The 19,125-nt window shown below is 43.9% G+C and overlaps 1 protein-coding gene across 2 annotated transcripts in view; it reads right to left on the bottom strand.

Annotated features, from left to right (window-relative positions):
- Positions 1-17,264, bottom strand: part of RAB31 (RAB31, member RAS oncogene family) — a 57,927-nt gene extending 40,663 nt beyond the window's left edge. The window contains exon 1 of one of the 2 annotated variants that reach the window (XM_042808821.1): positions 17,201-17,264. In XM_042808821.1, the coding sequence (XP_042664755.1) occupies positions 17,201-17,224 (24 nt within the window). In that variant the 5' untranslated portion in view covers positions 17,225-17,264. Of the gene's footprint in view, positions 1-17,185 lie in introns of both variants that reach the window. The other variant, XM_042808820.1, reaches the window with a different exon arrangement.
- Between the last annotated feature and the right edge of the window lie 1,861 nt (positions 17,265-19,125).

Raw genomic sequence — 19,125 nt, 5'->3', positions numbered from 1 at the left:
TGCACAAAGCTTCTTGCTGGATTCAGTTTTTCCATCTGCAAGATGCATCAAGCGAACAAACCCATAAGCACAAAAAGGAAAATGCAAGCAGAGGCCTCAGGCTGACACACGGGCTCCCAGCTGCTTCAGAAACATAATACTGCCTATGACTGTAGGCTGAACCAGGGCAAAGCAGGCTGAAGTGCTCTGAAGCTTTGCCTCTGCTGTCAGAATCACAGAATGGCCAGGTTTAGAAGGGACCTCAAGGATTATGAATCTTCAGCCCCCCTGCCACATGGAGAGCCACCAACCTCCCCACTTAATACTAGACCAGGATGCCCAGGGCCCCATCCAACCTGGCCTTGAACTCCTCCAGGGAGGGGGTGGCCAGCAGGGAGATGACTGTCCCCCTCTACTCTGCTCTCGCAGAGATGTTTTTCTATCCCCATCAATCCAACCTTGTCGTATTACAGCACAGTTCCTCCTCCCAGGTTTGCGAGGACTACGTTTGGCACAGGAATTTTTGGCTTTACAGGTTACAACTCACTGGCTCTTAGATGAAAACAGGAGTTAGTTGATTTTACCTCGTAACAGCATTATGAGGATTTAAGTCAGTGAGAGCTGAAAAGCTCTTAGATCCTACAGTAGTAAGGAACCTCTGGACAGTGTGTTTGGGCTAAGTATTCTCAATACTACCTGAATAACCCTAATTACCATTTTAAAGAAGAAAAAAAATATCTGCCAGCCAAGCCTTAGCGCATCGTACACTCACAGATAAGATAGCATTATCTAATCCCTTCTCTATCTGTTTTCACTTGGTCACACTGAGTAGCAAAATGCACACAGTGACTGCCAACTCTGCCTCTCCTTGGAGCTAGATGTCTCTACAGCCACCTCTCCCGCTCCCATTCAGCCCTCACATGCCTGCTGCCAGATTCTGGGCTGACATACTAATGTGATTATTCAGCATGTGGTTTCCTTCCACATGCATCCTGCACACATCCTACTGTGGTAGGAAAGTTGGGCATGTACTGCTCCTCTGCTACCTGCTTTACTTGGAGCCAGTGAACACAGTTCTATTTGTTCTGCCATTTTGCAGACTTTCTCTGAAAGCTAAAAACCACTTTTCATATGCTCACTGTGACAGGTTCTCTCCCTTTCTCCCACCAGGTCCTAAGCTCATTAATCTTCTAGAGACAGAAGACTCTAATGTCCAAGTTTCAAGTACAACTTGAGTATTTTGTGGCATCCTTTCCTCTTGCATAGGCAAAAATGCATTTCCTACACTCCCCCAAAACTGAACTGCAATATTAAGATCTCTCCATCTATCTACTTCTGTCAGAGCCTCCTATACATACTGTGGTCTCGCCAAACCAGAAAGTACAAAAGCCAAGAACATTCTGTCATCCTTTCAAAGGGATGTGCTTAGCCAGAGATGAGAGAGCAACTAGTATCTGTATAGGAGCTAACATTAACAAAAATTCACTCTTCAAGAGCGATTCACAACTTTACATGTGAAATATTTTATGAAACCAAAACCAAACTCTTTAGAAGAGAGTTTACAAGATTATTATTCTGCTGTCCTATCAAAGGATCCAGATGTGGGGACTCAAGAGATGATACATTATCACTTTGAAAGAAGACAAGATTGCTGAAAAGACAACCCAGTCAGAAGGAGAGGTATCAGTCCTTCATACATAGGCCAGTGATTGAACTGGCACTAAAGCAGCAGTAAGGAACAAATCCTTGTTTAACACTGCAGTAGCAGTGGGTGTGAGGACTATCAGTCACTTGAATAGTCCAGTCACTCATAGTCCAGGAAAACACAAAGTGGCACGCATGACTGCTGTGCTCACTCAGAGCTTACAAATGTGACTGCTCTTCAGTGACCTATCAACTCCTTCTCTTCTCCCTTACCCTAAAATTGGCATGGGGTCATAAAGCAATCTCAATTTATAAAGAGGGTGGTAGGAGGAAAGCGAAAACAAGGTTGCTCCCTTCAAAACTATTTTTTAAAATAACTTCAATACAGTAAAAACAAATAAAACCATGATGCAAAGCAGAAACACAAATAACAAAGAAAATATGGCCTGTGAGTCAGTATCAGAACTGTCTTAGCTCTTCCCTCTTCAGCTTGACTCTGTAGACAAAACACCGCAGAATATATGAAAAAACAACAAACATTAACACTGCAGACAGCCTAGAAATTTAAAGCATGGGAACACAATTTTTAAAGCTCATCTATTTCGGACATAAAAACTCAAATCCATGCTCTTAATTTAACTATGTATGTCTCATCAATGCTCATACTGCAGCGTAAGCTAACCACACTGCCATGCTAGCATGAGGGTGGACAGCAGAGATAATAGCATTCAGTCATTATTAACATCATTTAGAAACTGCTTTGCCACAAACTTCCATCTGGTTCTCTGCATCTTCTCTTAAACATCCCCTTCCCCTCACACGTTAACAAATTCAGCACAGTAGCTGAACCATCAAGAGAAACAGTGGATATTAAATTAAAATCAAAGAGCAGAATCTCAATCATTCAGTTTCTTTTGCCCTTGCCAGCATGGCAAGGGAGCGCTGCAGAGGAAGAAGTGCTCAGCCTGGTGAAAAGAAAGACAGGAACTTGGTGTTTATTTGCATTCCTTCATCTAAGATTGTGGCTTTTGGGGGTTCTGGCTAGTTCCTTAAGATTCCTTGTTTTGAACATCCTCTACAGTTTCAAGTAAAATTGTGACCACTAAAAAAAAAATAAAAAGCAACTGTTAGAAGTAAGGTGGTATCAATGCAGATGAATGATGTGAGGATGAAACAAGAGGAGCAGCTTTCAAGAAGCAGTCACTTTGCAGGTACAGCACATACCAAGGAATCTGCAAATTACAAAGAAATAACCTCCCCCAGATGCAAGGGGACGAGGTAGGAACCCAGTAGTGCAAAGGACACCTTAATTGAGACTTGCTCATGCTTTCATTATAGCAAAGCAGCTTTGGAGCAGAGCAGCATGGTCACAAGCTATGCAGAAGCAGTCCCATCTTTTGGGGACCTCCAGGTCAAACAAGCCACTGGCTGATGAAGTCACAGGGAACACCTCTGCTTAAAGGGACTGTCTCAAGACAGAGCCTATGGCAAAGAGCAAAACCCCTTAACACTGCTGTCCATGAAGGAAGCTGCACCACAAAACTAAGGCTGTAAAAACCTTCTCCAAAGGCTGGAGGGCACTGCAAGGCAAAGGAGGGCATTTGTATGGGAAATAGCACCATCTGGTGACTCCTGTTACTAAGGGAGGAGGAAATGAGACAACATGGCCGTAATAGAACAGGAAGAAAGAAGAAAGGAACACTGGCTTAAATGCTCAACTGAGGTGGGAAACAAGAGTCTGGGTAGGGAGGGAGGAAGATGACATGGTAGAGTTGCAAGAACTATACAGGTGGGACAGACAGATGGAAAGAAGAGTGACTAAGCACCTTTCCTCAGAAACATAGGCATCTCTCATTGCTGCTGTCACCAAGGGACCACTGCACAGCAATTAGTGGTGTGAACACAGCAAGGACAGCTGGAAAGGGTTCTCCATACCCCAGAAATAAATTGCTGCATTAAAAAAAAAAAAAAAAGTAAAGTACAGTTGCTGAACAAAATATCAACCTGAGGGATTTTTACCTGCTCATTTTCAGGAGATCTGTATAGCTGTGGGAATGTATAGAGCACCTATCATCCAAGGATTCATGCTTTTTCTTTATTTGCCTTCTACTCATCTCCAAATCATAGGATCCTCCTGACCAAAGCATAACAGAGAAAAGCAGGTAAATTTACCCAAACAGAGGTCCTGAAAGCAGCAAGAAAATGTATTATCTGATACTCTGACACACTGTTCCACCTCTTCACTCTACCACCCCAGTTTACCATATCAACCTCTTCCTGTTGCCCTCTTGCTGACTTCCCTGCTCAGCAGCACCACAGATAGTCAAATAGGATCATGTCCATTTTTGTCACTTCATTTTTCAGGTGAGGAAGCGAAAACAGACCACTGGAAACTTCTTCTGGTGGTGCTACAGATGGGTTGCGATCACTGTTCAACACCTCTCCCAGCTATGAAGGAGCCAAGTGCAAACCTAGCTGATCTCTTGAGCATGTGAGACCACATCAGGGACAAGCTAAATGAAGCTAAAGCAAAACAAATTAAAAATACCTAAATCCTGTTTTAATGCCTGTGTATTTGACCGAGAGTGACATCTGGCAACCCAGATTATTTTCTGGACAAACTTGGGACACCTTTAACACTCACACAACATCCTTTTCCTACTTACTCCCCAAATACATATTTGATATACTGCTCTTCACATAGAAATTCCTATTAAAATACAGTAAAAACATGTTTGTGAGTAACATCTGCTTAAGATAACTAGCCTTCAACTTGAAAAAAGGGATAGCTATACAAGTCAACATATCTCCCATTTTCAATGATAACAAGTAGTGATTGCAGGCTGTTATCTCTACAGGCCACATGTACACATAGCAGCGCAATCTGGTCAAATATCATTCATCATCATTGTGCAATGCAATGATGAGAGAAACTAAATTCAATTTTTAGAGTAAAAGACATAAATAACCTGAGGCTTACATAATTCAGTAAACACATTAGGCAACAGCATCCTGACAAATGTTTTCGAGTATAGTTTGGCAGCAAGAAAAGAGAAATAATTCTGTGTTATTCTTCCCAAAACAAGTTCTTTTCTTAAGTGAACCTTCCCTGCTATATATTTGCAGCAGCTGAAGCTTTCCAAACAATCGTATGACAAGGAGATAGTCTCTGACCTGAATTGCTGTTTCTCACAAGCCCAAGACACCACCTCTCCTGTTGACAAATCCTATCACTAAAGCCAGAATCTCAAAATACAGACTTGTTAGTATATCTTACTAAATAATAAAGAAAAAACAGATATACTTTCTCCCTATAGAGGTATTGTCAAGTCCTCCAGTCAGTCTGGAGTCAATAATTCAATCCAAACATTTACAGTTTTGTATTACAGATTGTCCAGAAATCCCAGTCTGATGAAAACAACTTGGTTTACTGCTCAAATACATTGGTTCGATTTCTCCTACTAAAAGAAGGCAGCAATTCAAACGCAATCAAGTTTATGCACAGCAGTTCTATACAGTACTTGAGGAAATGGTTCTTGGTATTCAGCTTACTATTTCAGTAATATTTATATTGTCAGGCAGTTGCCTGGAAAACTTGGATGGGCAAGCTTGAAGGGAATTCAGCCCTCTTACAAGCTCAGCAAGCAGTGCACAGACATTCCTCCCCCAGTTTGTTCCCAGGTCACCTGCAACTTATTATTGCATTTAATACGTAAGAGGAAGAAGAAAGCCACACATATGAGCACCAGCTGAAACACCAGTTGAAACTTGAACTGTGGAGAAAGGACAGCCTCTCTTGCATCAGTGTGTGACAGTAAAAAAGGCGGCATAGTTTCAGGGAGCAGCTGTATAAAGACATTTCCCCTAACAAATGGAAACCAGCATCACAGCTCCAGATCTTTGTTCTGAGTCAGTGAAATCCTAGCAAGTGACAGAGTACCCAAGAACCACCAGAGGCAAAAAAAACCAACAACTTCTTGCCCTCATACACTTGCTCTGCCCCATGCTTTGCCTGAAATGCTGAACCCAAGCCATTGGTGACAACCAACAGAAGCTTTACATTGGCCAAATACCAGAACTCTGACAAAGTATCTCCCCCTGCTTACCAGTTCAAGTTGATGCACCCAGCACCTGTGAAGTCAGGAATCTCTCATAGCCACTGAAGCTCTGAGGTAGTGAGATTTGACAACAGAGCAACTTTTGGACTTCTGACAACAGTGTCTTGTTTAGCCAGGGTGCCCTTACAATTTCCCATCCCACCCACAGTCTCTGGAAACCTACATTTGTTATGAAGCATGCCTTCCCATGGGCATCAAGTGATGGGAGTTGTTAGAGATTTACTGAAACTTGCCATTATTTATTACACATTAAGGTCCCTGAAAGCAGGTGTTTTTATTTCCTAAACTGATGGGCAGAACTGGGAATGGACAATGGGAGGTTAGCATAAACCTAAGCATACACTAGGATTTTTTTTGCAAACAACTATGTTTAGTTCATTCAGATTAATAACTACTTCATCCCCATCTCTTCTCTGGCCATGAAGTTCTCCCTAACACTACAGACATCACCACTTAATTTAAATAGCATCATAAGGACCCACCTGGTGCATTCTCCTCTCTCACTCACAGAAGTAAACAGAATAGGTAATAGCAAGCACAGCATAGAAAAAGCCAGGGCTGAGTTTTTTTTTTAATCTGTGGATTTATTGTGTGCGATGCCGTGAACATTCTGAGGGCAAAGCTATCTGCACCAAGCAGCTAATAAATAAAAGTCTTTATCAGCATAAGGCTGTATCCTTTAAGCAGCTGTTTTCTTGAATGTTTTCACATCCCACTGATTTTCAACTTGATATCTCCCAAAGCTGGTACCACTGCTGCCATGGAATTTGTGTTTTTAGGAAAAAGCCCCTTAAATGAGCAGAAACCATTTTTGTTCATGTACCTTCCTCTCTCCACCACAAAAGTAAGTAAGAGATAAGTGTCTAACTTTCCTCTGTGAGTCAGTTTAAGTGTTGATAATTTTTCCCCACTTCTTCTCTCAGAAACTTTAATTCAACGACAATGGCCAAAAGCACACAAGCATTGCAACTCTCAGTTGGAAACAAGGGAACATTTCAAATTGTTTCGCTAAACCACAAAGTTCAGTATAAGCAGAGCTCAGGAGACAAGAATAGCTGGCATTGGTGCAGTGTGTGGACCATGAGGATAGCCTACAGTTGCCACTAACCATAGACACAGCACAATGACAGGCAATGGCACTCTGTATGACATGTCAAGCGGCCCATAAAAATCATACTGGACCTTCCCTTTCAGCTACCAGATATGTCAGGCTTATGTCATTCTCGACTAGCCAAAAGGTACTGCTCAATTTAGTACAGTATAAACAACAATTCTGTGAGTTCAGTTGGAAAAATGTTTTGAAACACAAACGAAGCAAAGCTAAGTAAGACAAAGTTACATCTACCAGAGAAAAAAAAAAAAAAAAGGAAACTGGAGGCTGAAATGAAGGAAGAAGCGGCTGGGTTTTTCACCCCACATTTTTTTGTTTGCTCTGCATGACTTTGTTTCCCTTCTTTCAGCTTCTCTTCCCCTCACCCCTTCTCAGATTTTACTGTGTTCCTCATTCTCCCCTACCAGTCCTTTACAACTCTTCTAGTCTACAAGCCCCCGAAGTTCTCTCTCTCATTCTTTACAGTAACCTAAAGGAAAATGCAAACCTAGTCACAACATTATGGGTCAATTAAATTACCTAGTCAACTAAAGCAGCACCTTCATAGAGGTTAGCATATTGTGAAAACCAAGTTCAGGAAAAAGTGAGCTTTTAACATTAAATGACAGGAATGGCTCAAGATCTGTGTTATTTCAAATCCTTAATTAACATAGCTTTCATCTTTGTCCTTCACATAGCACTGCGTTCAGCTGTCTAAGTATGTGCAGAGCTTTAAGACTGGAAATCAATTCAGTCTGTTCAGCTAAGGCTGAAGGATGTACCCCAGCACACTGCTGAAGAGATTAGCCCGGTGCTTTGAATTCAACTTGTGCTTCACAAGAACTCTACTCAAATTAGGGCTTCTGTAACATAAATACTGATGTGATCTTCTATTATCTGGTTTTACAAAGCTGACATTTTTGTTGCTTAAAACATATTCCAGATGCTTGTCTAATGCTCAGGCATGCTATTAAAGACACCTTGGAGGGGGGGAAGAAAAAAAGAGAAACGTAGAAGACTAATAGCACAAATAATACAGTGTCATATCAGTGGATGAGACTAAACATGGGACTAACTTAATTTCTTCATTGATGTTTAAGCAAACCAAGACAAAAACAAAGCAAGATTTTTGCTGAATTGTCCACAAGAATTATATATTAAAAAAAAAAAAAAAAAAGCTGACTTGAGGAATAAGGCTACAGAAACCCTTGTTTGCAATACGCTCAAGAACTGGTTATCCTAACAGTAAGATTATCATCATAGTCATTACAAAAGTTGAAATCAGCATGGGATACACACCACAAAAACCCTGTGGCCTAAGTGTGGTTGGAAGCTTCCAGTTCATATAATCTTTAACAAGATACAGTGGAAGGGATAATTTTCTAACTCTTAAAATACACCTACTTATATTTAGTTCACTTAAAGAAAAAAAAAAAAAAAAGAGGAAAAGTACTTCCTATTCAGTAAAAGGAATGCATTCTTTCTCACTTCCCAAGTCCCTCCAGGAGTTTACCAGTTGACAGATTCATCCAGCCACAGTGAGGAAGTGTGCCTTTGTGCACTGCTAGCAGGGTCTGTCAGCCAATGGCAGTTTTCTGAAATTAACACACGCTATCTTAAGCAAACAATCATAATATTTGCTTCCACAGATGGTAGAAACTGCTTGAGATTAAAGTTGTGACTGCACATGGACAAGCACCTCAAATATCTCAGTTTTAATATGCTTCTAACTCCCAAACTACTAACCATAGTGATAATGTGTTTTCTCTCCTTTAAATCAAGAAGCTAAAAATGCACTCAAATCCAAAGAGCCAAACTGAACCCAGGTATAATCCTATGCCACAATCAAGTGAGTGCTCTCATCATGCCCTTGAAGCCCAGCGATCTCCATTACAGCTGCCCTTCACTGGCACCAACCAAATGTTGACCAAACACTTAATGATTCATCTTCTGCCACTGAATCCCCAGTACCATACTCAAAAGCAAGAAAACAGCATGTCTGAAGAATATACACAAGATACACGAACATACATGAGGTACAAGCTACCAACAGAGCTACAAAGATGGTGAAGGGTCCAGAGGGCTGGATGGATGAGGAATGACCAAGGCCCCTCGGAGTGCTCAGCACAGAGCAGAGGAGCTGAGGGGAGGCCTGATGGTGGCTGCAGCTCCTCACAGGGAATGGAGGGGCAGCACTGAGCTCTGCTCTGTGTGACAGAGCCCAAGGGAACGGCATGGAGCCGTGATGAGAAAGTTGAGGGTTAGGAAGAAAGAGTTTCTTAACCAGACAGTGGTCAGGACCCAGGATCAGGCTTCCCAGAGCAGTGATCATGGACAATAAGGTTCCAGGAGCATTTGGACACTGCTCTCAGATGCAGAGATTGAGTTCTGGAGCTGGGAGTTGGAATCTTGTGGGTTCCTTCCAAACCAGGGCAGTCTGTGTTTCTATGAGTCTATGGCTACAAATGTAAGACAGACAATGTCAGTTACTTCAGTGCATGTCAATGGACACCAATACACATAGAAGGGTACATGAGTGAATTCAGACCTGTTTCACCGCTCTACAATATAGCTTTGATGGAGAACAGTTAGATTCTATCTATACTTCAGCTTTCTTTGCTCCAGAATTAAATAGGCAAAAATAAATAAATCAATCAAAATTAAGCCTACTTTAAGAAGCTCTTCTGACTCTGTCTGCAGACAGGCTCAAAAGGAAAGGAAAATCTGCTTCAAGCGACACCAACAGAAGCCCACACAGAAGGCTAATAGTTGTCACTTTAAAAGATTGCTCTGACAATGTTTATAATCCATGGCGGTTGTGCACGGCAGAGTAACCAGTCCAGCCGGGACATTCAGTGACGTCAGCCACATCCTGTCACCCTGCTGACACACAGGAAACAATCACTTCAGGACACGAAGCATTCAGGAGCCGGATCTCATGCACGTGTGCTTCCACGTGTTTCCCAAACAAGAACTTACTCCGCTCCAAACACAAAGCGCAAAACCAAAAAGATTACCCTATCCTCCAAAAAACATGAAAACCGCACACTAGAATTTATGTTTAAAAATAGTCACATGGAAATAAAAAACATTTGTTCCCCTGACTGCTGTTCAGCTTCCATTAATGGCTCTGCAAGCCTGGAGACTGTAAATTATAACATTGGCATTTGCTTACACAAGACAGTGTGCTGAAGCATCCTGCTGTTCATGTCCACTGACTGCTTGCAAAAGCTTCTGCTTTCCTGCCTGTGACAGTGTCCAAACTTACCTAGGGGCACAGCAAGCCCTGACAGGGAGCAGAGCACTGAGCTTGCTCTACCCTGCCAACCAGCAGGGCGCAATCCAATCATGCAGCATGATTAGTGCTGAATTAAGGTAAAGGGGTTTTTTTGTAATTATCCAAAGGAAGTGAAAGGCGGGGGGGGAGGAATAAACTGGCTTAAACTTGCTGCAAAGTTGAGTAGGCTCAGCAGCTAGAAATACGCAGAGGGGATCTCACTGTTCTCTGCAGCTACAACAGGGGCTGGCTTCTTCTCTTAGATAACGACTGATGGGATAAGGGGTAATGAATGGCCTGAAGTCCCACCAGGGAGATTGAGGCTGAGTATTTGGAAAAATATCTTCTCAGAGTGGTGAGGCAGTGGCACAGGCTGCTCAGTGAGGTGGTGGAGGCACCATCCCTGGAGGTGTTCAAGAACTGTGTGGACGTGGCACTGAGGGACGTGGTTTGTGGGCATGGTGTGGCGGCCAACAGCTGGACTAGATGACCTTAGCAGTCTTTTCCAACCTTAATGATACTATGTATATATGGAGAAGACTAGACTGAACTTACAGTGGCTTTCAGAGGGAAAGTCCATCAGAAAAAGAGACCTCAAGCAAATAGGAAGCTACGTTCCTCCTCCTCCTTCCTCAGAAGGCAGAGCCAGCCCAGTCAGCAACCCAACAGCCAGCTCTGGCCACAAAGTGGGGAGCTCCCACAACACAGAGGGAGCTGTGGTCTCTGGTCCCCAGCCAGCTGCTGTGGGCCTGGCTCCTTCACCAGACTGCAGGGCTAAATTGCCTGTGAAGCACTCTGCCCATCTTACCCAGGGCAAACATTTCTTCCCTGCAGGAATCCAGTCAGGATCCAGTGTGCCAATCAGAGTGAGACCTTCCAGTTTTTCAGCTTTCCCGACCCTTTTGGAGGAATCTCTGGGTACCCACCTGCTGAGCATTGTCTGGTCTCAGAAGCAGCTCAGGGAAATGCAAGCAAAGGAACTATCATGTCTCCAGAGGTAGAGACAATGACCAAGAAGTCACACCACGATCTAAACCACTGCTCTGTGTCAGCAGAAGTAGAGATACAGTCACCAGAGCCGCTGAAGAGAAGAAATAAGCTGCCTTACACTCAACAGCTTGTTTTCTGAGAATGGGACATAGCCTGGAAATACATGCTCAAAAAGCAAATCCTGCAGGGTTGTCCAACCTTGAAGATTGGGCAGGTGGCATTTGGAAGAGGGAACAGAAGTAAGATAAAAAAGAAAAGACAGCTGCTTGAAATCATCTAGAGCAGAGCTGTAGCCTCTCTGCTCCTCACAACAAGGAGTTGTAGAAATAATATCATTCATCCGACCAGTACACTTGCAGAGTCTACAGCCTTCCCATATTTTAATCAACTTACCACTAGCAAAATCCACCAGCATTGTAATTTCTATACAAATGCAAAAGCCCTGCAGATTCAGGGGTATTTGCCCAAGATCAGCGCAGCTACTGCCTATTCTGCCACTTCCCTAAACTGAATTTGAATTCCAACAAACAGCAACAAAGCAAGCTACTGCTGTGAAAACAAGTCTTACTATCAACACAAACCTCAGAAAACAGACTTTAAATATAAATTAAAAGAAAACAAAACAGAATTAGCGTGTTTTACCCCCCCTGCACATTTTATACACAGTTTGTGACTGCTTCACACACTGCCTCAGCACTGCTTCAGTAAGGAAGGTGAATACAACACTCATTCTTCAAAACATTGAGTTTACTACCAATTCAACTTCCTTATTTTAGTAGAAAGAATTTTCTTTTCTCAGGATTACTGTTCAACAAGAAGTCTCACAGCTTTTTAGCCAATACTAGGAAAGCAAAAAAGAGAGAAGCTAGGAGCTGGGAAAGCCTGAACGAGAAATAAATACGATTTGTCAAACAGTAAAACAACAGCTTGCGTGCGATTCATGGACAACAGCCACATCAGGATGGCAAAGTCTCATTCAACAACTAAGTCAAAACCAGTGGATGGGAGTTGAGGTGATGCTTGGGTGATGGGAGCTGGTTACACACCCTCCTCTCCAACAACAGTCAACCACAGGTAATTATTTTTCTGCTTAGTTTATTAGTGACATAAAGCTTCCCATTCAGACACTTTGCAACTACTGAAAATAAAGCATTCTCAGTTCTGCCTTCCACTTCTCCATAACCACCAGCCTAGTTGAGCTGCTGTACACGAAAGCAGAATTTGGCCTTCACATTTATCTTTCCCTAGAAAGATAATCAGGTCATAACATAGTTTACTGACTTTTCTAAGTAATTCCACTCAAAATTTTTGGAAGATACAACAAAATAAATGTTTGGAAGTATGTCAGGAAAGCAGTAAGGCCAAGGTCAATATGAAAACTTGAACTCCAATCCTCCACAGCTCTACACGATAAATTGTTTACCTACCTATTTAGTGTCTACACTGCAAAAAATCTTATCATGCCACTTAAACAGATTTTGTAATGTAATAGGAAAAAAATATTGAACATAATTGTCTACTGATACAGGAGAAAAGGCATTTCTCACTTGCTATATAATTTGATTTTTTTATATAATTATTTTTTTCCTCAAAACAAAATAATCAGAGTCCCAGTGTTCTTCAGTGCCCCAGTAGACTGTTCTTTTGAATGGCGGGGTAAAGGAATGGAACATTGAAGCACCATGAGTTCACTTAAGTGCAAACTTCAGAGTACACTTCACCAGGCTGCACAAGGAAACAGGGCAGTTACACTAACCCTGCGTGTCTGGCTGCCTGCCTCTTGGTTCTCCAAGGACTTAAAATCATTGTCCAGCCAAGTGCATGATCGGATACGGGGCTAGAATTTCCAAGACTTGCAGCCACTTTTGTTTTCTGCACTACTTTGGTTCCTCTAATTCAGTTTGGGGCTACAACACTGCAGCTCATCTTAGAGTCCAATAAGAAATAAAACTGTAGTCTTCTATAAACATCAACACAAACCAAAAGATTCTCAGTCATCCACATTCCATATAATTGCTATTTAAAAGAGAAGAGTGGGTACTTAAACTTCTTACTATGTAAGGTCTAACATGTCTGAGTTCCACAGGTTCCAACATCAAGCTCAATCCAGATCCTTACATTATCATGACATCATGATAGGGAAAACTGAGATTTTGCCCTCAAGAAAACTACTATCATATAATCAATGACTTTAAATACCAAACAGCTGTGTGCTCAGTTCCATGCTCCACGTGCAGACACCTCACACCAAGGCGCAGGACACCAACAAATGTAACAAACTGTTCTCCATAGCGGGCCATTGGAATCCAGTGGTAGAGAAACCACTGAGGAGACCTTCTCCACAGTGAAGATGGCACTCTACTTACAGGCTTAGGCTCACCAATTGCAGGCAGCATTTGAAGGCTACGTGCTAGCAGAAAGTGTCTTCCAGCAAGCAAGGAAGTAGAAACACAAACAAATGGATGAAGAAAATGAAGGCTTAAGCAAGGAAGATTTAGGCGCTATGTTTGGAAAAAACTTTTTACGGTAAGCACATATAAGCATTGGAAGGTAGCCCTAGGGAGAACAGAAAACTGTCACATGGTTTTAGAGCAAGGGTATCAAAAAAGCTTTAAGATGAGCTTTAGAACCAAGGGATGCCCTCTAAGTCTCTCTCAGTCCTAACTCCTCTGGTCCTGTGATGAATAGTCAGAACATAAAGATGTAGTAAACAAAACCAAAAGGAAAGCAGCAGTGGAAGTCACTTCAGATGATAGTTGGCAAGCCACCTCCCAGAGCCTCTCTAAAGTGCTGTCAAAGTTTCCTCAGGAAGTGACAAAGACAAGAAACTTTACCTCAGTCCTAGACCTGGCAACATCTGCCGTGGCTGCAACACATCTATGCCAGGACTTGGCAAAGGGCCACAAATTGCTCCTCAGCCTGCCTGAAGACAGCGTCGGCAGCCACAGCACAGGGCACTCCACAGCCACAGCCCCATGGGGACACTTGAACGCCATTCCCACCAGCCACCCTTCAACACAGAAGGAACACTCCTTTACTCCCTTGGAAGGGTTTCCACTCAAGAAGTCAGTCAGACCAAATGGCAGCTGCAGTTCACTCCCCCCACAGAACAGCTCAACCCTGCTCAGCACCAGAAACCGCTAACATGGGGGCAACTGATGTGAACAAACATGTCAGAGTGAGAGGCCAGGAGGAATCCGGGGTGACGTGACAGGGCTTGGAGCAGATGCTCAAGCATTTGCTTGTACTAAGATGGAGGCATTCCACAGGTGGATACATCACCACCCAGCAGCGGTAATTTACCACATGAAGTAGTTCTAGAGCAGGCTTGAGGCCACTTGCCCAGCAGCATACTCAGGATAGCTATAAAATTCTATCTGCCTATTCTTCCACCTGAGGCCGTGAGGCACTGATCCATTAGGCAGGCATCCTGTTTCTACTAGCACAGGAGCAGACAGAAACTACCTCAACTCAAAGAGCACTGCTTTCCCAGATCCATGAATAACTAAGCTCCATGACCAACAAAGCCAGCCTTCCAAATGACTCACACATGGCTTAATTTGCCCCAAAATTCCCCTCCATCAGTCTCTTGCAAGTATTTTCTTTACATAAACCTCAGGACTATCTCCTTGTGCCCGACTTGGGCTGCTCCAAATTCCTCTCATCACGCCCACAGAGTTTTAAAAAAACACAAGCTACTTCTGAGGAAGAATGAGCAAAATGCAGACACCAAAATCCAAGTTTTGATAGATTTACATTGAAAACAACGGGCCAGCTTCTCCTCTGTGCTGCAGCATGACCCAAGCACTGCGGGCTTTCCTTCAAGAGCCATCAACTTACTCTTTATCTCTGCTGCTATGGCTCCAGGCCAAATGTTGGTCCTGCAGCATGGCGGGAGGAGTGAGCAGCATGGAGCACAGCCCTGTTTTCTCTGTTCTCCTCACCCTTCCAGTCACACCTTCTATAGCCAAGCTGGGCTTCGAGGTATGTGGAGATGCTGCCTTTGCCAACGTTAAGCCAGCTACAAGCTCCCCCTCGCTCAGGAATGTTGAGCTGGCATAAATAACTGAAGTCTAGGCTCTCTGCACAGCTGAAGGCTGTAGACAAGGTCTAGACAAGATCAGGGTACCAAGGCAGAGTGAATCAGTGACTCTCCTGTCTGATTTATTCAGAATTGGAGAGCAAGACAGGTTTATAAAGCAAGTTAGTCCTTAACTTCTAATGAGAATAAGAATTCATTTTAGGACTTGGACATGTTGGACTTAACTAATTATCAAGGGCACTACTAGATACAACACAGATCAATGAGCCAGGCCTAGGACTGACGGAGAAGGCAGCTGTCAAGGCTCCTCTCAGTAGATGCACAAACAAATTTTTAGGTTACTATCTAACTTCAAGCAGATCAGCTGACTGATGACTGCAGTTGTTCACACAGACAGGCAGTTTCCCTGTTTTGGGAGTCTGATCTTCATGAAGGGATTTGACATATGAAGGATTCCTTACTTCAGAAGAATCAAAGCATCAGCCTCCACAGCAAATGAGACACACTGGATCAAAAGAGATAATTTCCTAGAATTATACACTATTAAAACGCAGGAAAGGACATCCCCCTAATCATTATCTACTAAGCAAATACAACTACAGATGCTTACATCTTCCTGAGGGTTTCAACTGCCACCCTGCCACTTTAATGAATCTACAGATTAATTGCATACTCCTAGGAACACAGAACTGCATGATAGCTTTCTTCTCTTGCTCTAAAAGAAGTAAACAATTGCCCTGCAAAACCTCCAGTACACTGCAATGTTACAAAACAGCAACAAGCAGTGGGCAAGAGGAATGTCATTTCACAGGACACTTCATCTCTATAAAATCACAGGATTTTCTACTGGGGAATGAAAAATAAAGACATATCCACATGTTCTACCACAGACTCCTCAGGCTTGTATAAACCACATTTATTTTGTCTCTGTGCCATTTTAAAAGCTGAAGGCGGGAATTCTCATCAAGAAAGGAGGAATGGCCATTGCCAAACACTTTGGGTTGAACTCCCCATGCCCTGGCACACATCCTGGCACCTCCTCAGAGCAAAGTATGCCATCCATCCAAACCAAGGGTCAACAGAAACAGCAGGGAGCAGGAGGGACTGCAGTAGTGTGTTTTCCAAATGTTCAGCTCACTTGCTTTGCGTGAAAGAATTCACTCCGAAAAGTTTTCTTCACATAGATCCCCGAACGCTTATGGAATACGACGCTAAAAGCTGCCTAACTCACATCCCACATGTTGGAGTTCACAGAAACATTCTGCTTGAAAGAGACCACTAAGATTAGTAAGTCCAACCATCAGCCCACGACCACCAAAGCAAACAGCAGCGCTCAGCTGGCATCTGCTGGAGGAGAGGGCCTGTTTGCCACCCCACCAGCATGCTCAGACGCGCAGTTCCCTCCGTGCAGGGCAGAGCAGGGGCAGGCGGAGCCAAACTGCACAGCTAAGCACATCGCCGCTCCAAATGTTAAACGCACACACATAATACACAAAAAGAAAAAAGTGAAAGACGAGACAAAAGTTGCAAGAAGGACAATCCTGTAAGCAGTCGAGTGAAAGACGAGAGCCCATAAGCTCAGCACACGGCAAGCAGCAGGAGGCTGAGGGGCTCGCACCACGCGAGCGTCCCGGTGGGGTCGGGCCGCCCCATCCCGCCCTCCTCCCCTTCCCGCCGCCCCGGCCCCATGGTGTCGGAGCTCGGAGCGCGCAGCGGCGCTGGCTTCGGGGACCCACTGGGGGCTCCGGCAGCGGGGAGGGGGCGGCATGTCCCGCCTCCTAACAGTTTCCTCTTTTTAAATGAAGTTCAAAACTAACAACAACAACAAATAGAATAAACTAAAGAAAAAGAAAGCCCCCTCGTCCCCCAGAGGTCGTTGAGTGGAGGAATTCACTCCGCCAAGCCGCCCGTCTCGGCTCCCACCGCCCGCCGGCCCCCGGACGGGCCCGCAGGAAAGGAGGCAGCAAATCCGTCCCTTTTCGCCCTCCACCAGCCGAGAAAGGGGGAAGCCCCCCGGCGCGCGGCCCGTCCCCGCCGCTACTCACTCCAAGCAGACACACTTTCAGCTCGCGTATCGCCATCATCTGCCCGGGGCCCGGCCGCTCCGCATCGCCCAGCGCCGCCGCCGCTCCGCACTGCCCCGCCGCGGCACGGCACCGAGCCGCCCCCGCCGCGGTCACATGCGGCCCCGCCTCGGCGCTGCCCCGGGGCCGTGCCGACTCAGCTGCGAGCCGCTACCGGGGTCTGGCTGCGGATTCGTGAGCGCAGAAAGGAGGGGAAAGGCCGACTCTGTTTTTACACGGCCCTAATGTTAACCACCCCTGTTTTGATTCAGTCAGCGCCTGGGCTGCGTCCCACACACGGAAAAGTAATGATGAATAGCAAATTGCAGCTGGTGTCAAGATCAGTCCTCTGAAATCAGCGAAGGGAGTTGGCCGATTGCGGCCCCCCCCCCCATTTCTGGTAGCCAAATTCAAGGGCTTCTGGAAAGCACCTGTGTGCTATAGCCCTGGAGAAGCAGAAGAGGGTTGTGTCTGTCAGGGAGTTGTCTGTCGTGGGTTCTAAGTCACACAGAACAAAGAGATCAAAATGATCGTAGAATGCTTAACACTGGAAAAGGACCTCTAGGATCATCTAGTCCAACCCTCAGCCCATCCCCACTCTACCCACTGACCACATCCCTCAGTGCCGCATCCACACGGTTCGTGAACACCCTGGGGGACAGTGACTGCATCACCTCTCTGAGCAGAAGAGCATCACAGAGGTTCTCAGTGTTTAATGAGCTTTAAGTTTTTAGGAGAGTTTAGCAAAGAGAAAGAAAACACAGCAGATTTTCAAGCAACCCTTCCAGAATATTTCTAGTGTTCTATCTACAAGGGCTGCTCCAAAAGTAATGCCTCCTACTTTCTTACGCTGGCCCACGACATCAGAAGCAGATGTTGGTGGTACCTCAGTAGAAGTTTAACCTTCCCACCAGTATGGGATGATGTTGTCTGAAATGGAAGTGCATATGAATCAAAGGGATTAAATTGAATTCCTCCATGTGGAAAAAATTGAACCTATGGACATGCATCAATGTTTGCTGAACATTCATGGAGACTAAGCAGTGGATACAAACTCCATGAGCTGGTGGGTAGTGCATTTCAGCAGTAGAAGATGCATGGACAGGAGGTAGGAAGTTCCAAGTCTCTATACCATCCAGCTCCACCCTTTTTCAATTTTAGGCCTGGGTTAAATGCCCTGTGACCTTCATTCAGATTTGTCTGCTGGGACTGAAATTCACATACAGTATAATGATTCAGGACCATCTTTTGCAACAATTCATTTTTTGATCCCATCTTTAAACACTGCTGTGTTCCACATATCCTAATGATTATCTATTTCTTTCCTTTGGCGTAGATTTTATAATTCTTGAATCTGGGAATTTTGCACTTTTTTTGTGTGTGTGAGATGTTGTTCTAACTGAGTTAACTTCAGGAATAAACAAGGAAAGAAAGAAAGAGAGGGAAAGAGAGAGAGAAAGAGTGAGAAAGAAAGAGAAAAAAAAGGAAAAAGGGAAGGAAGGAGGGAGAGAAGGAGGAAGGAAGATCCCTCAAAATCAGAGAGATAGGAAGACAGAAAAACAACAATACAAACAGACATGTGCTTAAGTTTTAAAAAAAAGCGAATGACGTTTCTTCTTCCAGGAACTGGCATCATCCTTGTGTTTGTCTGCATGCAAGAAGTTGTGGTCAGGAAAACATTTTTGAGGAATTGGTCATGTTTCAGTGTTTTCAAATGGCTGGTTAAAAGCAAACGAAAACAAGCCTCTGCATCCCAAAGGTTTTCTGTGTTTCTTTCTTTCTTCTTCTTTTTTTTCTTTTTTTTTTTTAATTTTTAATTTTGATAGCATCTTTTTCAAGATTTTCAATAATTTTAAGTTTTGTGACAATTATTTGCCTCACTTCTTTCAACCCAACTGAGTTTAACTTTTGGGAAATAAAGC

The sequence above is a fragment of the Centrocercus urophasianus genome, unplaced genomic scaffold (genome assembly GCF_019232065.1).
Source record: "Centrocercus urophasianus isolate 14NV4802_14NV808 unplaced genomic scaffold, USGS_Curo_1.0 seq_11, whole genome shotgun sequence".
Lineage (NCBI taxonomy): Eukaryota > Metazoa > Chordata > Aves > Galliformes > Phasianidae > Centrocercus > Centrocercus urophasianus.
The sequence above is the reverse complement of the archived record's forward strand: the minus strand, read 5'-3'. Positions and strand labels throughout refer to the sequence as shown.